Here is a 24890-nt window from a genome sequence, read left to right as displayed (position 1 = left end):
TTTGAGTTGAAAATTCAACTATGTATTTGGTTAAAATTTTATTTTAATTGTTGTAAATTCTTCTTTATTGGTAACAAACAAGCAATGGTCAAACTCAAAATTTCGTCTTTCTGGTTAATTTACTGTTTTTTTTACGCTAAATAAAAATCTTTAAACATTTTTAGATAAAAATTCAATAATTTTGTTAATGATTCAACATTCTAGGTTAGAAATTTTAACTATTTTGTTGTAAATGTAACTTCTTGTTGACAAATTAACTATTATATTCAAAATTCGTTTTCTTGAAAAAAGTAATTTTGTACTGAAAATTAAATTATTTCATTTTTGGTTGAAAATTTATTTTTTTGTTTTAAATTGAATATTCCATTATTCTTTTGAAAATTTTTATATTTTTTTGTTCATTTTTCTTTATTGAAAATTTATTATATCAGTTGAAAATTCATCTTTTCAATTTTCAAAAAACTTCCCCTTTTTTCTCGCTTTTTCGTTTAAATATAAATTGGTTTAATAGAACCCAAAAACTACTTTGTTTAAAATTAATTTTCTTGTTTGAAAATTTATCTATTCCATTTCAAGAATAATTCATCATTTTGATTAGAAAAAATCTTTTGAAACTTGAAAATTTATATAACTATATCTTTAAAATTGCAGATACTTTATTAAAAAGTTTTTTTGTTATTGAAAATTTATTTATTTAGATTAAAATTCTTCTTTTTTAGAAAGAAGAATTTATTAATTATTCATTAATAGTAATCATGGAAAGTATTATTATTGACGTTGAAAATTTATATTTTAAAAATTAAAATTTTTTCATGAAAATGTAATGCTTGATAGAAAATCAACTTTTTGGTTCAAAAATCATATTTTCGAGTTGAAAATTCAGTTGTATTGTAAATAATTTCTCTTTGGTTGAAAATTTATATTTTAATTCGTCTTTTTTGGTCAATAGTTAATATTTTTCGTGAAAAATTAATCTTTTTGGTCGAAAATTCAACTATTTTGTTCCAAACTTTAGAGGAAAAAAATGTTATTTATGCGCATATTTCAAGCCAAATGAATAATATTGTCATTACCACCCGTATTTTTTTCTAGTTCAGAGTAAAAGAAAATTATAAAAACCATCCAATCATAGATGTTTCTTTACATTATTGGGCGACTATTTATGACGAGAATGAGTGTGGTTTTTTCTATAAATATTAAACAAGGATAAACTTCATAAATTTTCTGTCGTAATTGCCGTGCGGTACCGCACGGTAATGACGCATGTGTACGACAGCTTACAACGGCTAATATTCAGTTCTCTACTGCTCGTTTTAATATATTTTCATCGAACTCCAATTAAATTTTTTTATTGTAAACTTGAATCAAAAATGAAAAATACATTTTTCTGAACTCTTTAAAATTGTAACGTGTTTAAAATTTCTGTATCTAAACAAATAGAAAAACTTGAGCTATTAACAGGTAAAGAGTTTTGTTTTTTTCATTTATGAAAATTTTTATATTTTTTTGCACACGCATTTTACATTTTTAACATGAAAAGGTTTTTACATTTTTTAAAAAACGTTTAAGATAATTTATAGAGCTTATCAAATTTATTTTGAAAATGTGATTTTTTAGCGATATAAATTTTTATTATTATTTTTATTAAATATATTATTAAGGTAACATAAATGATATTTCAACCTAAAAGAAATAATCTTAAATACTAAACAGTTAAATTTATGCAAAAAAAGAATTTAAACAAAAAAATAGCTGAATCTTCAACTAAAAAATAGTTTTTACCAGTTGTATTCTAAACCAAAAAAACATTAAACTTTTTTAAAAAGAGACGAGTTTTCTATAAAACAGTCCAATTTATAAGTCTTTACAAATTTCAAATTATTTTTTAATAATTTGTAAAACACATGAACCTTATAAATAGTTTTTTTTACTATTCGAATTTTTCAAACATTTTATTAAAATTCTGAAAAATAAAAAAAAATGCTTTCATATCTTCTAGATTCTGTTTGGACAATTTTGTAAATATTTTGAAATTTTTTAAAGTCTTCTTAAATATTCTTTTAAAATTAAATCTTCAACAAAAAGTCAATTCAAATTTTTGAGGAACTTTCAGATTTTTTTAATTATCGTAAAACGTTATGAAATCTGTAAGAAGTATCAAGTGCTTTCTGCTTTAAAATTTACTTCCTAATGTCTTTTCAACTTTTTTTTAAATTTTAAATCAATTTTAAATCTATTTAAAACTCCTAAATGTATTTTAGACTTGATTGATTTTTGTATAAAACTTTGTAATCTTTCTAAGTGAACGTTTTTGCTTTAAAATCGTCCATAGTTTTTTTTCTATAAAAAAGTTATTTTTTTAACGAAAAATAGAAGAATTAATTTTTTAGTTGAAATAATCAATTTAAAAAAATATAATTTTCTACAAAATATTTCAATTTTAAACCCAAAAGATGATTTTTCTACCAAAAAAGATGCAGCTTCAATAAAATATAAAAATTTCAAATAAAAAGGTAATTTTACAAACCAAAACTAGAATAGTTCAATTTGCAATTAAAAATATACATTTTAATCCAAAAAAGGCCTTTTCAGCAAGGTGAATTTATTTTTAACTAAAAATGTAAATTTTCAAGCAAAAATGGTATTGTTACATCTTTAGTTAAAAACAATCATTTTCAACTAAAAAGAAACGAATTTTCAGCTAAGGAAATTAATGCTTAATCTATGTGATGAATTTTCAGCCAAAAATGTGCAGAACATTTTAATAAGAAAAAAATTAAATTTCGATCCAGAAAAGGTAAATTTGCCACAAAATAGAAAATAGTTAAAGTGAATTTTCAACTAAAGTGATAAATCTTCAATAAAAAAATTTAATTCATTACCAAATACATGAATTTTAAACTGAAAAGATTGTTTTTATGCTAAAAATAAAATACTTTAATTTTCAGTTAGTTAAATAAATTTTCAACTAAAATGTATAAATTTTTAACTAAAAATAGAATAATTAAATATTCAGTAACAACTGGATTTTCAATAAAATCGAAGTAAATTTTAAACGAAATATTATCATTGTCAACCAAAAAGATCAAATTTCTGTCAAAAATGATAAATTTTCGACAAAAAATGGAACAGTTACATTTTCAGTTAAAAAAAATAATAAATGTGAAAAAAATCATTTTCAACCAATGAAATGAATTTTATTCAAAAATAGATGAATTTTTAACAAAGTACATGCAGTTTGAACCAAATATTCAAATTTTTTAATGAATTTTCAATCAGAAAGAGGAATTAGTCACCAAGAAGCTTAAATTGACAAAATATAAACAATATTGTTCGTATTTTGGTTTGTATTTAAGCCTTTCCGATTATATTTAAAAAATATCCATATTAGACCAGCAGATAAAAAATAACTACGACGAAATTATTTATAACCTAAAATTGTTCGAATTTATCATTTTTTTAAAAAGATTATTTTTTCTGTTGTAGAATATCTAATTCCGTTGAAAAATCGTTAAGTTAACCTAAAATTGTTTAAAATGTTACGTCTGGTTTTCATAAAATAACTGGCTCTTTCTACTGTAAAATATCTAATTTTTGTAGGAATTCCAAAAAATAACCCAAAATATATTTATTTGTAAATTGCATACAAAATTGACTATTTCTGTTCAAAAATATTCAATTTCAGAGAAAATTCTCTCACTGACTCAACCTTAAATTATAGGAATTTCTAAGTTTCCTAGAAGATATAACTGTTTTTAATTGATAAATAACGCAAACCGCCTTGAATTTTATAACATAACCTTAAATTGTGTGCATTTGTAAGTTTTCTTAAAGTGGCAAATTGTTTCTGTTGGAAAATGTTTAATTCCGGGGGGAATTTCCTGAGATAACCTAAAATGTACGAATTTTTAAGTTATCTGGAAGACCAAACTGTCCTTTTTTAAAAATATATATAATTCCGGCCCTAAAATATTGTTAACTTATCGGAAAAACCTAAAGGATTCTGATGAAAGATATCTATATTCGGCAAAAATTCGATAACATAACCTCAAATTGTTCTAGTCTATAAATGTTCTAAAAGATTTACCAATCGCTTTTATTCTAACATATTAAATTCACGCGAGAAATCCATAACATAACCTACATTTGGTCAAACTCGCAAGTTGTCACTAACTGTTCTGATTAGAAAAAAATTTATTTGAAAAAATATATTTCTTTCGAGATAAAAGAAAACTTATTTAGAGTCTAAAACATTTAGAAATTTACATTTTTATTGATATTTAAGATTACTTAATTCAAAAAATATATTTGCGGCGACGCGGATTAGGACACCCGGTCATTTTTCCGATGGTTCAAGTGATCGAAAATTAAAATAGCGAATATCAGGATACAAAAATTTATTTTAAGAAAAACTCACTTGCCGAATAATTAATTAACCGAAAACCATTTCAACGAATGTTGAATTATTCGAAAATATTTTTATCGAAGATTCATTTTTCCGAAAGTTCATTTTACTGAAGCTTCAAATTTTTGAAGGCCTAATTTTGCGAAGGTTCAGTTTACCGAAAAATCAGTTTAGCGATAGGAGAGTTATCCGAAAATCATTTAACGGAAGGTTCAAATATCCGAAAATCATTTAACCGAAGTTTCAAATATCCGAAAATTTAAAAATTGTTTATTTACATTCATATAGATGTTTAATAACAAATAAGTAGATTGAAGGGATAAAAACAGTGAAAATTTAACAAAATGAGTTTTGGATATTTGAACCTTCGCTTAAATGATTTTCGGATAACTCACCTATACTTTCAGTAAAATCGACTTTCGGAAAAATGAATCTTCGCTAAAGCTATTTTCGAATAATTCGACATTCCTTGAAATAATTTTCAGTCAATTAATTTTCCTTCAAATAAATTTCCGTATCCTAATATTCGTTATTTTAATTCTCGGTCACTTGACCAATCGGAAAAATGACCGGTTGTCCGGATTAGTACAGTACTCTTTTCTGAGCCGCAGAAATATTTAGCGCGCCATTCGAGAAAAAGCTCGCACTCACCTCGCACCTATAAAACGCACAAAACATCTCCTTAACCCTCCTCCTTGGAGTGCTGCATCGTTCGAGCCTCTTACATGCTCGTGCCATCCAATAAAAGTTGCCTTTGTTTGATGGCCGACTAAATCGCGCTGCCAGCCCCCTAATGCGTCATTACTGTCGGGCTTTACGACTGCCTCGTATCATTTCACTTAGGTATATTGATATGGCAACGAGTTCCCGACCTCGTCCAACGCCAGCGACCGTGCTTGCTTTCCTTTAAATGTCCGATATCCGCGTCAACGACTCCACTAAGTGTATTCCGGAAGCGGAATTATTATTATTATTTTCTCCTTTTTTTCGCACCGCCCGGGCGCAAAAGTCCGTGGGACTTTTCCCGCCCGTCGGATCCCGAACGCTGAAACTGGTCATCGCCTTTTCAGCACGGGAGATAATATTAAGTGCGCTTTTTAAAATGAATGCGTCTAGACAATAGGAGATAAAAAAGCCTCCTGGGTGTGACATATTTATGTTAATGAGAGACTGTCTGCAACTTTATAATACAAAATTTAAAGTAAACAAGTTAACGAAATGTAGGTAATGGAAACAGTGTTAGTAGGTCAAAATTTATTTTTTAAATATTTTATTGGGGCGAAAGAAAGACCAGCGAAGGTGGATTGCTCAGGATTATTTCGGATTACCCTGAAATTACCTTTATGAACATAATTACTATGGATTATCTAAAAATAGTTAAATTTTCAGTTAACAAATCAATTTTAAACCAAACAAAATCGAACTTTCAAGAAAAATTGTGAAATTTTCAACCAGAGATGAATTTTTAACTAATATGATAATTTTCCAATTTACATTCTTAGATTAAATATAAATTTAGAGCTACGGAATTAAATTTTATACCAAAAAAGATCAATTTTCGACAAAAATGGAATAGTTACATTTTCGACCAAAAGAATATATATTTTTTTAATAAAAGAAAACGAATTTTCAAAAAAAGTTTAGTTTTTAATCATAAATATAAATTTTCTACAAAAAAGATGGTTTTCAACCAAATACATGTATTTCCAATCGAGTTGTTGAATTTCGAACCAAAAAAATAATTAGATAAAGATAAAAAGTCTCCTAGATGTGATATATATTTAAAATAATGAAACACTGTGGGGAACTTTATAACCCAAAATGTTTGGTCAACAAATAAAAAAATTTATAAATTTTTTTATAGCTGGAAAAATAACATCTAAAACTGGATTACCTGAGATTACTTCGGACTGCAAAGGATTACTCTGAATTTTCATCCAAGTGATTTAATTTCCACCTAAAAAATATAAATTTTCAACTAAAAAATATATTCAATAGTTCAATTTTCAGTTAAAAATTAATTTAAAATCGAAAAAAACGAACTTTCGAGAAAAATCGTGAAATTTTCGACCAGAAAGGAATTTTTAACCAAACTTAAATTTTTAAATAAAATGTTAAATTTTCTACTAGAATAGTTAGATTTTCAGTTTAAAAATAAATTTTTAACTATAAAAAGTTCAATTTATTAACTGAAAAAGATAAATTGTTGACAAAAAATGAAATAGTTACATTTTTAAACAAAACAATAATTTTTTCGAATAAAATAAAACGAATTTTTAACAACTAAATTTGAAATGTTCATTATCAACCTAATAGTTGAATTTTTAACCCAAAAAGACGAATTTTCAATAAAAAGAAACTTTCAACCAAAAAGATGAATTTTTACCAAGAAGATTAATATTCTACCAAAAGATACGAATTTTCAAGAAAAAATAGGGATTTTCAACCAAAAACAGGATTTTTCAACTAAAAAATCAATTTTATAAATCAAGATTATAAATCAAGATTATTTTTCTACAAAAAAAAATACAAATTTTTAATAAAGTCCACGAATTCATAACCAAATAGTTAAATTTTTAACTAAAAAGATAAATTTACTACAAAAAAGGAATATTTACATTTTCAGTTAAAAAAATGAATAAAATAGGTCAGCTTTAAACCAAAAAAATGAATTATCAAGTCTTAATTTTCTACTAAAATACGGACTTCCAACAAAATACGTGAATTTTCGACTGAGACAAATTTTTGTTAAAAATGAAATAATTAAAGTTACTACTTAACAAACTAATTTTTAACCAAAAAAGAAACTTATTTTCAACCAAATTTTTAAATTTTTAATGAAACTAGTTTGAACTAAAATCAACAATCTTCAAAAAGAAAAAAAAAATTTCAGGAAAGTAGTTCAACTTTTAACCAATTCATTGAATATTGAACTCAAAAGATCAGTTTTCAACTGAAAATAGAATAGTTAAATTTTTAGTTAAAAAATTAATTTTCACCAAGAAAACGAATTTTCAACAATGTAGTTAAATTTCCAACCAAGGAAATAAATTCTCTACCAAAATAGTGGAATTCTTAGCCTAAAAAGAATAATTTTAAAAAATTTCAATCTTTAATCAAAAAGTCACTTTTGTAAGGATATTGTTGAATTTTTTATAAAGTAGATGTCTTTTTTAACAAACAGATAAATTTGTAAATAAACGGGATAAATTTTCAAGTAAAAGTATAATTTCTTAACAAAAAAGGGAATTGTTAAATTTTCAGTTAAGAAAAATTAATTTAAAATAAAATTGTTGAAAACTATTTGGATTACTTATGTTTATTACATTTGGCCACCTTGATTACATGAATTACTCCAAATTATCTGGATTGCACCAAATAAATAAAAATCAGACCGTTAGACTTACAATTTTTTTTTTGCAATTTAGCACCCTATTCTGCATATTAGAAAGAAAATAGTATTTAATCATTAAAACTCAGAATTCACCATAAAGCATTTACTTTATTTTGTTTATAGCTTTCTAAGCATTTCATCTATACAATTTTCGAATCTAAAACTTTTTTTATAAACTCGAAAATATGCGGTGAAATAAAACACGTTGTTTTTCATACAATTTCTGATGAAAGCTTTTAAGCTGTCTACTTAAGTATTTCGAATAAGAAATACCTCACAGTTTAAAAATAGTAAAATACGCAGGGGCTTTCAAAGTGCACTTTTTAAATTTGTTATTCAAAATTCCACTCACTCTTACATTAAAATTTTGTCATTTCGTTTCTTAAAAGATTACAAACAATAAAAAATAGAGATACACTATCATAAAATCTTGTCATGCGGGGTAGAGGTTTAAATTTTTAACTTTGCTTGATACATCCTAGCTTGAGTCAAGAAAAAAAAGAAAGTTTAAAAGTAACTTCCCCTCTGAGATTTCTAACCCTAAATTCAATTTAATTCCACCCGAATATGAATTCCCCTTCAGAAAGAAGATGTCAACAACTGCTTTGACTTTCTCAATAAGCTGATGCACTATCTTCCTAAAAATAAATTGTCAGGCTTGCTCGATAAATTGTCGCATTATCTCCGACGTGTCCAAAGTGTCTTCCGCGTGTCATTTGGAGACTTTGATTCTTCTGTCTGTGTTTTTCGAAAATACCGTGGAGAAAACGTTCGATAAATGCGAAATAACAAGCGATTCAATAAAAGGCATTCGCGTCTCGTTTACCGTTTCTCTTTGAAATTATTGCCGATTAAACTGACATTTATCGAGTGAATACGGAGGCGATGCTCGGCGAGATACGATGCTTCGGTTCGGCTCTCTGAGGATCGAGAGGAAAGGATAAGTATAGAAGAAGAGGAACATAATGAGAGAGACACAAAGAGGGTGAAAGAGAATCAGCAAGGGGGTAAAAAAAGTTAGCACGATCAAAGGAGATAGAGAAGAAAAAAGAGAGAGACGCTTTTCTAAAGGAAAAAGCCAGTGTGAAGCTCTTAACAAGGATAGAGAGAGAATCTGCAAGAGGGGAAAAACAGCACGTCAAAGAAAATAGAGGAGAAAAGAGAGAGAGAGACGCTCTTCTAAAGGAAAAAGCGAGTGTGAAGCTCTTAGCAGGAAAAGAGAGAGAATCTGCAAGAGGGTAAAAAAGTCAGCAACATTACAGAAGAAGATAGAGGAGAAAAGAGTGAGATAGAGGTTCTTCTAAAGAAAAAAGCGAGTGTGAAGCTCTTAGCAGGGAAAGAGAGAGAGAATCTGCAAGACGGTAAAAAAAGTCAGCAAGTTCAAAGAAGATAGAGGAGAAAAGATGAAGCTGGAGGCTCTTCTGAAGGAAATGTGAGTGTGAAGCTGTTAGCAGGGAAAGGGAGAGATTGTTCGACGGTGAAAAAAAGTCAGCAAGTGCAGAAAAGAAGATAGAGGAGAAAAGAGAGAGATAGAGGCTCCTCTGAAGGAATTGTGTGTGTGAAGCTCTTAGCAGGGAACGAGAGAGAATCTTTGACGGTAAAAAGAAGTCAGCAACTTCAGAGAAGAAAATAGAGGAGAAAAGAGGGAGATAGAGGCTCTTTTAAAGGAAAAAGCGAGTGTGAAGCTCATAGCAGGGAAAGAGAGAGAATGTGTAAGAGGGTAAAAAAGTCAGCAAGATCAAAAAAGAATATAGAAGAGAAAAGAGAGAGGGGCTCCTTTAAAGAAAAAAGCGAGTGTGAAGCTCTTATCAGGGAAAAAGAGAGAAACTGCAAGACGGTAAAAAACAACAGGTTCAGAGAAGAAGATAGAAGAGAAAAGAGAAAAGAGAAAGATAGAGGCTCTTCTAAAGGAAAAAGCGAGTGTGGAGCTCTTATCAGGAAAAGAGAGAGTATCTGCAAGAGGGGAAAAAAGTCAGCAATATCATAGAAAAAGACAGAGAAGAAAAAAGAGAGAGAAAATCCTTGAAAATGAAAAAGCGAGTGTGAAGCTCTTATCTGGGGAAAAAAGAGAGAGGGTATCAGGAAGGAGATCAGTCTGGTAGGTGGAGGAAGAGCAAAATAATGAGAGAGGAAAGAGGTTTAAAGAGAGAGAATTAGCAAAGGGTTTAAAAAAAGAAGATATAAAAGTTTTCAAAAAATTGATCTCTAGTTAAAAATGTAACTACCTCCTTGAAAATAAATTTTTCACCTAAAAATTTAATATTTTTCTGAAAACATGTTTTTTTTGTGAAGGCTTAGATTTTAAGAGGAAATCGAACTATTGTATTTTTGTTTGAAACTGTTTGTTAATTGTTATTTTTGTTTCTAAGGAACCGAAAAGTAAGTTAGTTTGGAAGTCTGTTTTTTAATTTTTAATATTTTTCATGCTTTTTTAGCATAACAAATTTTTTCATTAGAAAATATTTTCTGTTCGATTTTAAATTAAAAATATATCTTGTTTTAAGGGAAATTTCAACTATTTGGCTGAAAATTGACATATTTTTATTAAAAATTTACCTATTTCATTGAAAATGTATGTACTTTGTTAAATATTCGTTTTTTAAAATAAAAAATTAATCTTAATGGTAGAAAATTCCTATTTTTCATAGAAATCTCAACGATTCTAGTTTTTTTTTTTAGTTAAATATTGATCTTTCCTAGTTAAAAATTCAACAATTTGGATGAAAATGAGTCTTTTTCAATAGAAGGTTTAACTATATTAATGAAAATACACGTATTTTCTTTACAAAATCGATTTTTTTATAGGAAATGATCTTTTTCTTTGAAAATCAATCTTGTCAAAAAATTCTTCTTATCGGTTGATAATTCAAGTATTCTAGTTAAATATTGAGCTGTTTAGTTAAAAATTCATTTTATAGGTCGGAAATAAAATTACTTCGTTAAAATTTGAACTCTTTTTAAAAATTATTTTGAATATTTAATGATAGAGAATTATTTTTTAGTTGAAAGTTCGTATTTTTGTGTAGAAATCAATGCTCTTGGTTGAAAATTCATCTTTTTGGTCAAGAATTGAATTATTTCATGTAAATTTCAATTATTAAATTAAAATAATTATCATCTCAGTTGAGTATTTCATAATCTTAGTTAAAAGTTCATCTGTTTGGTTTAACATTAATTTTTTTATCTCAAAATTTAATTATTTCGTCGACAATTTATCTTTTTCCTTATAGAGAAAACTAATTTTTATTAGTTTGAAAATTCAACTATTTCAGTTGAAGATTCGTTATTTTTGTTAAAAGCTTATGGTTTTTGTTTAAAACTCAACTATTCCGGTTGAAGATTCATCATTTTGATTGAAAATTTATGAGTTAGGTTAAAAATTAATTTTATTATCTAAAAATATAACTTCCATTTTCAGTTAAAAGTTGATTTTTTCAATTTCAGTTTCATTGATTCAAAATGAAACTATTTCATTTAAAAATTCATTTTTGGTTTCTTTGAAAAAATGTATTTTTTGGTAGAAAATTAATCTTGCTGTTTGAAAAGTCATATTTGTGATTGAAAATTCAATTATTTCAGTTAAATATTCAGCATTTCAGTTAAAAATTTATCGTTTTGGCTTAAAATTCAACTATTCTAACTAATTTTTCTGACTGAGAGTTTAACTTTTCCATTTTTGTTGACAATTAATATATTTAGTGAAAAATTTAAGTATTTGCTTCAAAGTTATTTTGAAATTTTTCGATCTGTTGTGTTGAAGGTTGTTTAGAATGAACATGATAAATTAAAATAAATTTTTTCGTTTTGTTGCAAAGATAAATATTTTACTTTTAATAAACCAAGAAAATGGAAAAATTTGACCGGGAAATAACCGGGAAATGGAAATCGTCAGCCTAATCGCGATCCTGGAATTTGCAAGGGGGTAAAAAAAGAGTCATCAAGATGGGATAAGAATATGGAGAGGAAAAATAGAGAGAAGGGATCTTCGAAAGGAAAAAGCGAGCGTGAAGCTTTTAGCAGAGAAAGAGAGATAATATGCAAGAGGGTCAAGAAAAAAGTCAGCAAGATCAGAGAAGGAGATAAAGAAGAAAAAAGAGACAGAGGATCTTCGAAACAAAAAAGCGAGTGTGAGGCTCATAGCAAGGAAAAAGAGATAGATTCTGCAAGAGGCTCCAAAACAAGAATCCGCAAGATCAGAGAAGAGGATGGAGATAAAAAAAGAGAGAAAGGATCTTCGAAAGGAAAAAGCGAGTGTGGAGCTCTCAGCAGGGAAAAAGCGAGTGCGAGGCTCTTAGCTAAGAAAAAGAGAGAGAGAGGGACTCTCGGAAAGGAGATCAGTCTGGTAGTTGGAGGAAGGATTGATGAGATCAATATGCAGTAAGTCTGGGGAGCAGTAACGCGACGGAAGGTTAATGGAGAGGCGGGCATGAAAAATGTGTGCACCTAGTTGCACGCGAAATTCATAAACTGTCCAACCGCATTGAGACTCTGCTACAATGTTAAGCGTCGAGAGTCCCTCGTGGTTAATCCGATTTTAATTCCACCCTCAAGGCAAGATCTTTTTTTTTCAGATGACGCGTCAATATCAAAAGACCGGTATCGTTAACCCCAGGCAGTGATCAATAATTCCACAATCTTAATAAAAATTTACAGTAATCTTTTAAAAATTAGCCTTGACTTTGAAAGGTGATATAATTTAAATATTAACTTAGAATTTGGACGGCAGATTAATTGAACAGATTAGAGGGCGTCCATAAAGTACGTTAATTTGAATGGTTTGAAGACTCTTTTCCCGTTTTTTTCCCGCACACTTTCGTAAAATTACATAAAGAGCATGCTGGGTGTTGGGTACCCAAGGGTACTCAAACGTGTGCCGTGCCGATGCTATTCGATAGTTTTTTACAAGAAAATCAATTAATGATGTTTTATCTATCTAGTTTAAGGAGAAAAAGGTTTCATAATTAGTTTTGAAATTTAAAGTTGTAAAAAAATTCTCTTTGGCAAAAAAATTAAAAAATTACTTTTTTAACTCTAAAATTCATAACTTTTTAAGTTTTTGATATTTTTACTTAAAATTTTACTTGAATACTTCCGAGATACGGCGTTTCAAAAATAAAAATAGCCGTATAGTGTTCGTTCAAAAAAAGGTATTAATTCTAAAAAATAAAAGCTTCAATTCAATGAAAATTTAAACACAGCATTTTTCTTGATTAAACTATTTTATTGATCTTAAACTGCGTATAAAAATGGTAAAAATCAAAATTATGTGAAAATAACATAGAAAAATAGGCTTTCATGTCATTTGTTAATCTAGCGCCATATTTCGCATTTTCTTGAATTTGGTACTTTTTACTAAAGCGCAAATAAGTCGCTGGGTCTTTTACACCCAGTATGCTCTTTAAGGGTCAAGAATCTTTCTTTTCTAATCTTTTTGCTCAAACGTAAACAGATTTTTTCGGATTTAACTCGTTTGGTTACAAATTTTATTGTTTAGTTGAAAACGCAACAAGCTTCTCAAAGTCATCTTTTTTGTTAAAAAATGTATCTACTGAAAAGTTGAACCACTTTGCTAAAAATAAATTTTTTTAGTCAAAGATTCATCTTTTTGGTTAATAATTTAACTATTTTGTTCAAAATTTGTTTCATTCTACGTTGAAAATAAAATTTTGAGACTTACAATTTAACTGTTCCCTATTTTTTTGAAAATTTACCATGTTTAGATAAAAATTCAGTTCTTTTTTGTTGAAAAATTAATTTTCTTTAGAAAAAAATAAAATTGTTAGTTAAAATTTCATCCATTTGGATGAATGTTGTACTCGCTTCTTAAAAATTATTTTTCTATGAAGATTTGTCATTTTATATAAAAATTCATGTTCTTGGATGAAAATTTAACTGTTTTGCTAAAATATTGTTTTATGTATATATTTTTTAAATTAACATCTTAAGAATTGTAACCTTTAATTTAAAATTGATCTTTTATCGTTGAAAATTTATGTATTTTGTTGAAATTTCGTGTTTTTCAAATTAAAGTCTTTTGGGTTGAAATATTAACTATTACAAGTTTTACTAAGAATTAATTTTGTTGTTGTTAAAAAATCAAATTCTTGGTTTAAACTTAAAACCTCGGTTTAAAGTAGAACGTGAAAAATTTAATTTTTTGTATTTGAAGATGGATAATTTTAGTTTAAAATTAAATGTTTCGGTGTTAAATTACTTTTTTTTAAGATTAATATTTTCAAAATAAAAATTCAATTGTTTAATAGAAGCTTCATCTTTTTGGCTGGAAAATTCGACAATTTAGTAGAAAAATTAACTATTTGGTTTAAAATGGACTTTATTGTTGAAAAGTCACACTTTTTGTTGAAAAATTAACCATTTCATTAGAAAAAAAACTATTCAATTGAAAATTAAACCATGTATAATTTGGTAGAAAATTCATGTATTTTGTTGAAAATTCGCCTATTTTAAGTGAAAATGTTACTATTTTATTAAAAAATTCTTCTTTTCAGTTAAACTCAAATTGTGGAAAATTTATGATTTGCTGTTTAAAAACCAACTGTTTTCTAAAACATTAAACTTTTAAGCTTGAATTGAAGCAGTTGATAATTCGTTTTTTATTGCAGCTTGAAAATTAATTTGTTGAACGAAAAATTTAGCAATTCCATTCTTGATTGAAAACTTATCCTTTTTATTTGAAAATTAAACTATTCGTTTCGAAATTCATGTACTTTGTTGAAAATTCGTTTTTTGGTAAAAATTTAATCTTCTTGGTTGAAAATTCAACAACTTTGATGAAATTTTTTTTAAGCTTCGTCTTTTAGGTAGATAGTTGAACTATTTTTATATTTTATATATCTTATATTTAGTATTTCGCTTTCTAACAAGATTTTAAGTTAAAATACGTTCTTTAAAAATCAGAATATTATTTCTGTCTTTCTCGAGTGATAATTTAATAAGCACGATGAGAAATCACTTCAAATAAGGTTTATTGAACGCAGAATTAAATAATCTTTCCAACAATTAAAAAAAATTGTTATCTTCTTTCTGAAAGGCGCTATCACATTTGAAAAACAATGCTTATTTTTAATAGGTCAACTGGTTAGTGGTCCGATACAATCCGTCGGATACTATCGTCGGTATGTGGTGTAACGATGTGGCTCGGAAATCTCACTATCATTATTGTCAATAAACTAATTAATTTTTTTATTTGATTAAAGTTGTCCTATATCTGCAATTCTATATTTTGAAAATTAAATTCAAATAATCCCTTCTAGTAAAAAAAAAATTACAGGAAACCTTATACTCTTAATTGAGAAACATTTGTGCTTTTTACATATTCTAGCGCGGTTTAATTGAAACTTTTTTATTATCTATTAAATTATTGTAAATATTCTACGTGTTTCTTGTTACAGCCTTTCTCTAAAAATTATAAATTAAAAAAAATAATTTTAATATAAAATCTTAAAGTATCGAAGAAGCCATAACATTTTTTCAATTTTCACCAGAAATTGGTATTTTTATTAAAAAAAAAATTATATTTCAATGAAAATTGACAACTTTGTTAACAATTTTAGGTTTAGCAATTTCTAGTTATTGTTAGAGTTATGTTAAGATTTTTCAAAGGGAATCGATTATTTTAAACAAGAATAAAGAATAAAGAAATTGTTACTTTTATTTAAAACCAATTTTATTTTAAACTTTCTCAACTTGTTAACAATTTAAGGTTCTGTTCACATTTTGGGATGGGAATCGATTATATTAAACTTAAGTTAATTAATTTCACAGAATATTGAAAATTTTTTATTTAACATTATGCCTTTCTTCAGATCATCAATCAGAGTGACTAAATTTATAATTTTGCATTATTTGGGTTTCTTATACCGGAAGTCGGTATTTTTAATACAAAATTATTGGGTTTCAAAAAAGATAAAAAAATTTGGAACAATTATAGGTGACGCTCACATTTTACATCAAAAATTGGCATCTTCAAACAAAACTCATAATTTGGAAAGGATTTAGAATCTTTTAAAAATTTTGGATTGTGTTAGTGTTTTTCGTCGAAAGTTAGTATTTTTATTTTTTCAAATCATTTTCAAAGATGATCTACAACTTTTTAACGATTTAATGTTATTTTAACAGTTTTTGTTGAAAATCTGTTACTTTAAACTGAAATTAATTAATTTGACAGAAGATTTAAATTATATATTTAAATTATATAATTAAATTATATAAATATATATTATTATATATTATTAAATTATGTATTCAAAGAAAATTGACAATTTTAAAGAAATTATTATAAACTTCCATCAATCATCAATTCTCTTATTCATATCCTATGAAATTGTAAGCTTTTGAATTTATTTTCCTAAATCGTTTTTCAGTATTATTATACTGTGTATAAATACTGTGTCTAAATCCGAATTCACCGACTTTAAATCGAATTTGGTTGTAAATTAAAAGTCAAGTTTCATCGATATCAGTGATCGATATTTATTAACTGGCAAGTGAGAGGTGGAATTTCAAGGTGCCTGATGCTTACTGAATTTTCATAAATTTAATCAGTCATTCGGAACCGGGTTTCCTCTCTGATGCGCGTTATATCGCGCAGAGGTAGTCGATCGTTCTCCGATAATATTCCGGTACATTGTTTATTAATTATTTGAAATGCAGGCCGAATTAGTCGAGCTCATAACCGATACGTCACAAATCCAATTTACAGTCGTGCTGTTTGCGATAGAATAAATTAAGTCTTATTGGAATACCATCGGTCCATCTGACGCATAACAAACGCCTGTTATCATTCCGATTGGTACATTCTGAAATTAGTTCAGACATTGTAGCAAACATAACTAATTTGGAATAAAATTATTATAATATATAAATGCTTCTGATATATTCACTTTAAATCTGAATCAGTAATTCAACTGATTAAATCAGTACTAATGAGTTAAAGTTATAAATCAGTTATTTCGTTAAATTTAATTTAACGAAATAGTCTAATTTATTGTAGCAGACTAAGTGAATCAATATATAACTTTAACTAACTAAATCAGTACTAATGATTTCTAGTGATGAATTATTTCTTAAATTTCACTGATTTAAATAGTGAAATTCATTGAATGAAATATTAAAATTCATTGCAACAGACTAACTGAATCAATATATAAATTCAACTAATTGTATCAGTACTGTATATTTCAAATGATAAATCAGCTGTTTCTTAAATTTCATTGAATGAAATATAGTAAAATTTATTATAATAGACTAACACAATCAAAATTTTTTACTATTTGTCACTAACTCAATTCTAGCTACAACAATGAGTAGAATTGGACTCGCAATTAGTTATATTTCACTGATTCAAATATAAAGAATTATAATCTTTTAATAAGAGTGTTCTTTGAAGACCTTCGACTAAAATACTTTTTAAATTTACTTTAATACTTTATTAATACCTTTTTTAAATTTAAATATGTTAAAATTTGACTGATTAAATTAATTGAGTATGATTTTACTGAAAAATTAGTTATTTCACTGACAAAACAGTCGTTTTAATAGACGAATAAGTCAATATTGCTGACTGAATCAAATAGTCACTTGAAATGAGTGAATGTCATTTTCATTTTAATGAATTTTTAAAATTAACGATAAATGACTGATTAAGGCATTGAAAGTTACGGATTAGATCAATCAAAATGTCGATTTGAATTATTGAAAAGTACTGGTTATATCATTCATAACCACTGATTTAATTAGTGAAAATTACTGATTACGTCATTAAAAATCAGTAATTTAATGAATGAAAGTCACAGTTTAGATAATTTAAATAACTGATTCGGTCGCAGTGGATATTACTTATTATATTACTTCGTTTTTTTTATTAATTAACTTAATTTTTAAATACTTTCAATTAATTTTAAATCAACTATTACATTTTTCGTTGCGAATTCAACTTTTTATGGAAAATACAATTACTATAGTTTCAAAGTTGAACTACTTCATTATATATTCATTTTTTTCGTTGAAACTTCATCAGTTCAGTTAGAAATTCATCTCCTTGGTTAAAAGTTTAAATATTAAAAAAAAAGTTTGTTGTTAAAAATTGATATTTTTTAGTTAAAAATTCACTATTTTTTTGAGAATTAAACTATTCGATTAAAAATTCGGCTTTTTAATTGATCTAGATGGTTTTATATTTAAAATTGAAATATTTTTTGGTTAAAAGTTAAAATAATTGGTAAATAACTGCTTGAAAATTCATTTCCTTGGTTGAAAATTTAAATATTTTGTTCAAAACTAATTTTTATATTGAAAATTCGAATACTGTGTTGTAAATTAAACAATTTTGTTGAAATTTTTTTTTTTAAGATTCATCACTTTAGTGGAAAAATTGATTTCTTTTGTTAAAATTTAACAATTTTGTTCAACTTTCTCTTATTTTCTGTTATAAATTAATTTTTTGGTTAAAAATACAGTTATTTTGTTAAGGATTGAATTTGAAAAAACGCATTAAAAAAATGCATTTTCGAGTTGACGATTTATTATTTTAGTTAAAAATTTATCTCTGGTCGTTGCTAGTTGTTGAAAAATATGGTTATTCTTTATAAGTTATAAAAATAAAACAATGGATAAAAATTCATGTAGTTAGTTGAAATATTGTCTTTTTGGGTAGAAAATTAAGCTTCCTTATTAAAAAATTATCCTTTTGGTTGGAAATTGATCTCTTTAGTTAAAAATTTAACAACTATGTTAAAAATTAATTTTTTTATTTAAAATCAAGCTACTTGATTTATGGTTAAATAATTTTGTTGAAAATTTAACTATTTGTTGAAAATTAATCTCAAGCAATTTTTTAATTGAACAATTCCATTTTTGGTAAAAATTGATATTTTTTAGTTAAACATTCAAGTACTTGATTGCAACTTTGAAAGTCGAACTGATTAATAAAAAATTTATTTTATTTTAGTTGAAAATTCATCGGCTAGGTTAAAAATGTATATATTTGTTAAATTTTTTGTTGTTAAAAATTAATTAATTTAGTCTAAAATTGAACATTTCCAGTTTTGGTTAAAAATTGACCATTTTTAGTTTTTTAGTTAAAAATTCAACTACTTGTTGGCAACTTCGAAAGTTGACCTAATTTGTAAAAAATTCCTTTTATTGTTTAAATATTCATTATTTTAATTTAAAATTTCGCTACTTGGTAGAAAATTTAACTATTTGTTGAATTATTTGTTGTTGCTGTTGAAAATTAATTAATTACATTTAAATTGAACAATGTCATTTTTTATTAAATATTGATCTGTTTTAGTTCAAGATTTTTTATTAAAAATTTATATAATTTGTGATTGAAATATCAACTGTTTTTGGTTTGAAAACGAAATATTTTTGGTGGAAATATCAAATATTACTTTTTTTATTGAAAATGTTACTAGTTGGTTAAAATTCGAACTACTTTCTTAAACATTCATTTTTTTTAAGAATCATCAGGTTGGTTATAAATGCATCTCTTTGGTTGAAAATTCATATATGTTGTTAAAAATTCGTCTTTTTTAGTAGAAAATTAATCTTCTTGGCGGAAAATTCTTTTATTTTTTTAATTCAACGACTTTCGGTTGAAAATTGAACCACTTTGTTAAATATTCTTTTTTCTTTGTTTAAAGATTCATCAATCAGTTGAAAACTAATCTCTTTTGTTGAAAATCTAACTACCTTGTTAAAACTCCATTTTTTCATAAAAATTCATTTTTGTAATCGAAAATTTAACTATTCCAGTTTTGATTTTAATTGACCTTTTTTACTTGAAAATTCAAACCCTTTTTATCATTTAAAATCACTGATTATATCAGTAAGGCAAATTGGCTGATATGCAAAGTTACTTTTGACTGATTCGAATTAAGAGTGTAACAAATCGAAACGTTTCTGTATTCAAATGAAGCAGTTTCATGTATCAATTCATTTCCTATAATTTAATATTCAATCATGTTACATAAATTGTTCAATGATAATTCAAGCAAGACTTATTTTCATGATTTTTATTCCCGTTTTTTATTTTTTTTTTATTTTGTTGTACGCGTAGGTTCTTATATCGTTCAGAAGTGTCACTTTGGAAAGTTAAGCGCCATTCATCCAGACACAAACGAGCTCTTGCTCCAGGGTAGCCATATGTATGTCACTTGGAGGCAAGTCTCGTTCAATGTGTAATTCCATCGACACGTGGTAGATTCCTTCAAAGAGAAAAAGTACAAGCCCTGAGTCAATACAAAAAAAAAAGAGCGGAAATGGTGAGGAATTGGGGCGGGTATAAATTTTGATGAGCGGAAACGAATGTACTTTTTTTTAAAGTCAAATTATTTTTATATTTATCTTCTTATATTTTAAATTTTTTATTCAGTGTTTCAATTCTTTAAATGAAGTAAAAGCAAATTTTTCCTATATTTTGACAATTCTAACTAATTTCACAATTTTTGTTCATGGTGGTTTCATGTAAGAATCCTACACTATAAACTTTAATCAATGTATAGAATTCCTGAAAATAAAACCAAGAATCCAAGGACCAAATTTGGACAAAAACTCTGAAATTATCCTATTGTAATTTAAAAAGAGTTCCTGGTTTTTAAAAATTCTGGGGAAAAAATAAAAAAGGGGAAAGAGTTTTTCTTTCCTCTTTTTTATTTTTGTACAGATTTTTTTGTCTTTTTAAAGGAGGATCTTTTTAAATTGCGATTATGGTGGTTATCCAAATTTGGTCGTTGGATTCTTTTTTTTTATTTTCAGGAATTCTGTACATTAACTTGATTCTTGGACGTTAAATAGGATTTGAAATTTGATTCTTATAAAATTTAAATTTCCTAAACTTTAAATTTTAATCAGTCAATTTTTACTGATTTCGAAGTCAATTTTGACTGATTCAAATAATGCGGATTCGGCATCTAAAAATCTGTAGAAAAGTGACTTCATATCATTCAATTTAACTCTCTGATAAAATTAGTAATTTAAAATGAACCATTGTGTTGAATTTTCATCTTCAAAGGGCCAAATTTTCAACAAAAATGGAATAGTTCAAGTTTCAATTAACAAAATAATTTCGAACACAGCAAATTGAATTTTTAACAGAATAGTTCAACTTCAACTAAAGAGATGATACTTTAATTTTCTAGCAACGAAGACGAATTTTCAACAAAAAACAAGAATATTCAACCAAGAAGTTGAATTTTCATCTACAAAAAAATTAACTTCCAACAAAAAAAAAATGAATTGAAAAAAATTTTAAGTTTCAACCAAGTAGTTGATTTTCTTTTAATATGAATTTTCCGTCAAAAAGATTAATTTTCTACCGAAAATAAATTTTCAAGACAATACATAATTTAAATAACAAGTGTAAAAAAAACTTTTTGTCTGAAAGATTCATTTTCTACCAAAAAGACAAATCATCGACGCAGTAAACGTGAAGCTTTAACCAAATTGTTGGATTTTCAAGTTTAAAAGATCAATTTTTAATAAAAAAAAATAGTTAAATATTCGATTTAAAAACATTAACTTTTAACTCTAAGAAAAATTCAATTAAATAGTTAACTCTTCAATAAAAAAATTAGTTCTTAGCAAAAAATGTAATTGCTGATATTTGAATTAAAAAAGATTTCAATTTAAAAATTTTAAAAGCACTTTATATTTCAACCAAAAAAAAACGTTTTACATACTTTTAAATAAAAAAGTTGAATTGAACCAAAAAAATTACGTTTTGGCAAGAAACTTTAATTTTCTATCAATAAAGACAAATTTTTAACAAAATACATGAAATTAAAAAAAAATATTAATTTTCAACCAAAAACAAAATAAATAAATTTTCTATTAGATTAATTAATTTATAACCTAAAATTATGAATGTTTAACAACAAAAAATTAATTTTAAAGAAATTAATTTAACTTTCAAACACTAGTGGAATATTCAACAAAAAAGATAAATTCTCAAAGAAAAATTAATATCTAAAAAAAAGATTTTAAGTTCAAATAAAAACAGTAAAATTCACAAAAAGACGAATTTTAAACAATAATTATATAGGTAAATTTTCAATAATAAAATTATTTTCAACGAAAAAAGATTAGTTTTGAAGAAAATAGTTCAAATTTAAAAAAAATATATGTTAAACAAAAAATGTAATAGCTGATATTTTAATTAAACAAGATTTCAATTTTGAATAAAAAAACACTATATTTGAACCAAAAAAGTTTTGACATAATTTTAAATAACAAGAGTTGAAATAAACCAAAAAGATTAATTTATAGCAGAAAACATTTATTTTCTATCAATAATAAAACATTTTTTACAAAATAAATAAAATAGAAATAACATAGATGAATTTTAAGTTAAATTATTTAATTTGAAAAAAAATTCAACAACATTTAAAAATAAATTGATGAATCGTTAACAAATGAAAAATAAAAAAAAAAAATAGCACAGTAATTTAACTTTCAACCAGTAGTTGAATTATCAACTTAAAAGATCAATTTTGAATGAAAATTTTAATATTCGATTATTCATAAAAAAAAAGTATATTAATTTTAAATATATAAAATAATATTGGGAATAATAAAAAAAAAACTAATTTTGAACCAAAAATTAAATAGTTCAATTTTCAATTAACAAAATTTTTTTCAAAGGAAAAAAATTAATTTTGCATAAAGTAGTTAAACTTTCAAACAATTTCTTGAATGGGAAAAAATAATTCTAAAAAAAATTCAATCTATTTAAATAATTAAGGAAGAACTTTAATTTCTAATTAATTCTACTATTTTATTGTAACAGATATTTAAACATTTTTAAATACATTGAAATCCATTAAAGTATTATAAAATCTGTTGAAATCCCGTGAAAATACATGAAATCTGATATTCCTTGAAATATTCAAAGTCCTATGAAATTGATTAAAATACCTTATTGAAATCCTTTAAAATATTTTCGAGTTACTTAAAACCCTCAAAAATGTTACAAAATCTTTTCAAAATCCTTTAAAATATTTATGAATCTTAAAAAATCTCCGAAATCCAATGGAATACTTTTCAATATTTTAAAATCTTATTAATCCTATAAAATCCTTTCAAATCTTTCGAAATTTTTTTTAAATCTTTGAAATCCCTGGTTTCTCTGACGTTCTTTTTAATGTATAGAAATATTATTAGCGGTTTATAATTTTTTGGTATCTATTGAAATCTGTTAAAAATGACTTAAAATCCCATGAAAAACATTTGAAATATTTAACAGTCTCTGACGTCCCTTGAAATAATTAAAAACACCCTAAAACATTTTTAACCTAATGAAATTTTTCAAAATCATCATAAAGGTTATGAAATTCTTTGCAATCCCATAATTTTTCACTTAAGTCTTTTAAAAGTTATTGAAACTTTTGAAATGCTATTAAATCCCTTAATTTTTTATTTTTAAATTCTTTGGACTGCCATAAAATTTAAAAAAATATTTTAAAATTCCTTTAATTCCTTTGAATTAAATAAATTAAATAAATTCCTTTCAAAAATCCTTATAATAATTAAAATCCTTGTAAATTCTGTGAATTCCTTACAATCCTTCAAATCTCTTTCAAAACAGTTGGCATCCTTTTAAATCCCTGGTAATCTTTCAAATCTTTTGAACTCTTAAAAAAAATGGGTTGAAGAACTTTTAGGACCGGTCTGAAAGACTTTCACCGAATAGTTTGGTAAATCCTAGTCCGCTTCTGAAGGCTGATTTTCGCGAATAAATAATATCTAATTTTTTTTAACCTGAAGAATAAAATAAATAAATAGAATCGCAAAAATTGAATAAAAAATAATTTAATTAGGAATCCCTAAATTTAAAATAGTCTTAATGCTCCAACTACTGTGATTTTGTTGTCAAGTATTCAATACTGAAATCACAAATTTTTTTCCAGTATGAAATTTTCAATTTTGCAATTTCCATGACCTGGAAAAATTGTTCGTAGCCGGAAAATGACCAGAAACTTGTTTTTGTTTATAGCAGCCACCCTCAGGTCATTTTTCTGGACCCGCGCCCGGGAATGGGTATGAAATGGTTAATGTTCGATTCCCGCGGAATGAAGCGACGGCGCGGCACGTGTCAAAGAAAGAGGAAGCGCCGCGCATGCGCGCCCGGTCAGAAAAGAGAGGGAAATCCCCTTACAATAGGAGAGCAAAAGACCGCGCTAGTGTAAAGATGGCCGAAATACACCCCTCCACTACGCAAGTTTCGATGCACATGGACGCGTTCAGTTTGCTACACAAGAGAGAGAATTCTGAAAGATACGTTTTAAGAGTGGCTGTTTTCACTTACCGATATTTTAAAACTCCGAGCGGCTTTCGGGCAACATGTCCGTGCTGACCGCACGGCCATCTCTTATTCTCAACACATCCGCGAAATCCGCGGAGATGCTTTGGCGGTGTTTTCGGTATACAATCACGCGCGGGAAGAGAGATTGTAGGCCAGACAGGAAGCGGCGCCACTTTCGCCGAAAGGGGATGTCAACGTGAAGGGTGGGAAGGGGCAAAATCGTGAATCGCGATTCGCGATATCTTTCCGCTTCTTTCTTTCACTGTAAATTTCACACGCTCAACGCATCCATGCCTTTTAAAAGTTCTTACTATGGAAGTTACAACTGCGGCAAGACTTTGGAGAATCTTAGGCATCTTCTTTTAAATACGCCGCCGAGGAGGGACAGATCGAATTGTAATCGATCTGTGCCAAGTGGCGAAAGCCACGATTCCGAACGATCCAGTGGGAAAAAGCTTGGATCTGTTTTTCTTCGGGTGTTGCGATTCGTCATTTTTGACTGCGGAGACGTTTAATGCAAGAAAAAGTTGTAGGAATGGAGATTTGAAAAAATTGGGATGTGTTGGAAAAATGAGGAAAGATTTTTTTGTGGGAGATCTGGTCTTGAGGATTGTTTTATGAATCAAAATTTTTATCGTTTCTAATATTGGATCTTTATTTTGGCTCTACCCGTGTAGATATTTCCCTATTATGGCCCATTTAAAAAGTGGCGTTGACAAGACCCAGACCAGTTTTTCTATTTTAAATGTTCCGAATGAAAAATAATA

At 26.5% G+C, this 24890-nt stretch overlaps 1 protein-coding gene across 1 annotated transcript in view; it reads right to left on the bottom strand.

The window, feature by feature from the left end:
* Nucleotides 1-24227, bottom strand: part of LOC117181110 — a 278930-nt gene extending 254703 nt beyond the window's left edge. Inside the window, exon 1 of the mRNA XM_033373678.1 lies at nucleotides 24127-24227. Coding sequence (XP_033229569.1) covers nucleotides 24127-24186 — 60 coding nt within the window. The 5' untranslated portion in view covers nucleotides 24187-24227. The remainder of the gene's footprint in view (nucleotides 1-24126) is intronic.
* Nucleotides 24228-24890: the final 663 nt, after the last annotated feature.

This window comes from Belonocnema kinseyi, chromosome 10, assembly GCF_010883055.1.
Source record: "Belonocnema kinseyi isolate 2016_QV_RU_SX_M_011 chromosome 10, B_treatae_v1, whole genome shotgun sequence".
NCBI classification, from domain to species: Eukaryota; Metazoa; Arthropoda; class Insecta; order Hymenoptera; family Cynipidae; genus Belonocnema; species Belonocnema kinseyi.
Note: the sequence above shows the minus strand (reverse complement) of the source record. Positions and strands in the feature narration are given on the sequence as shown.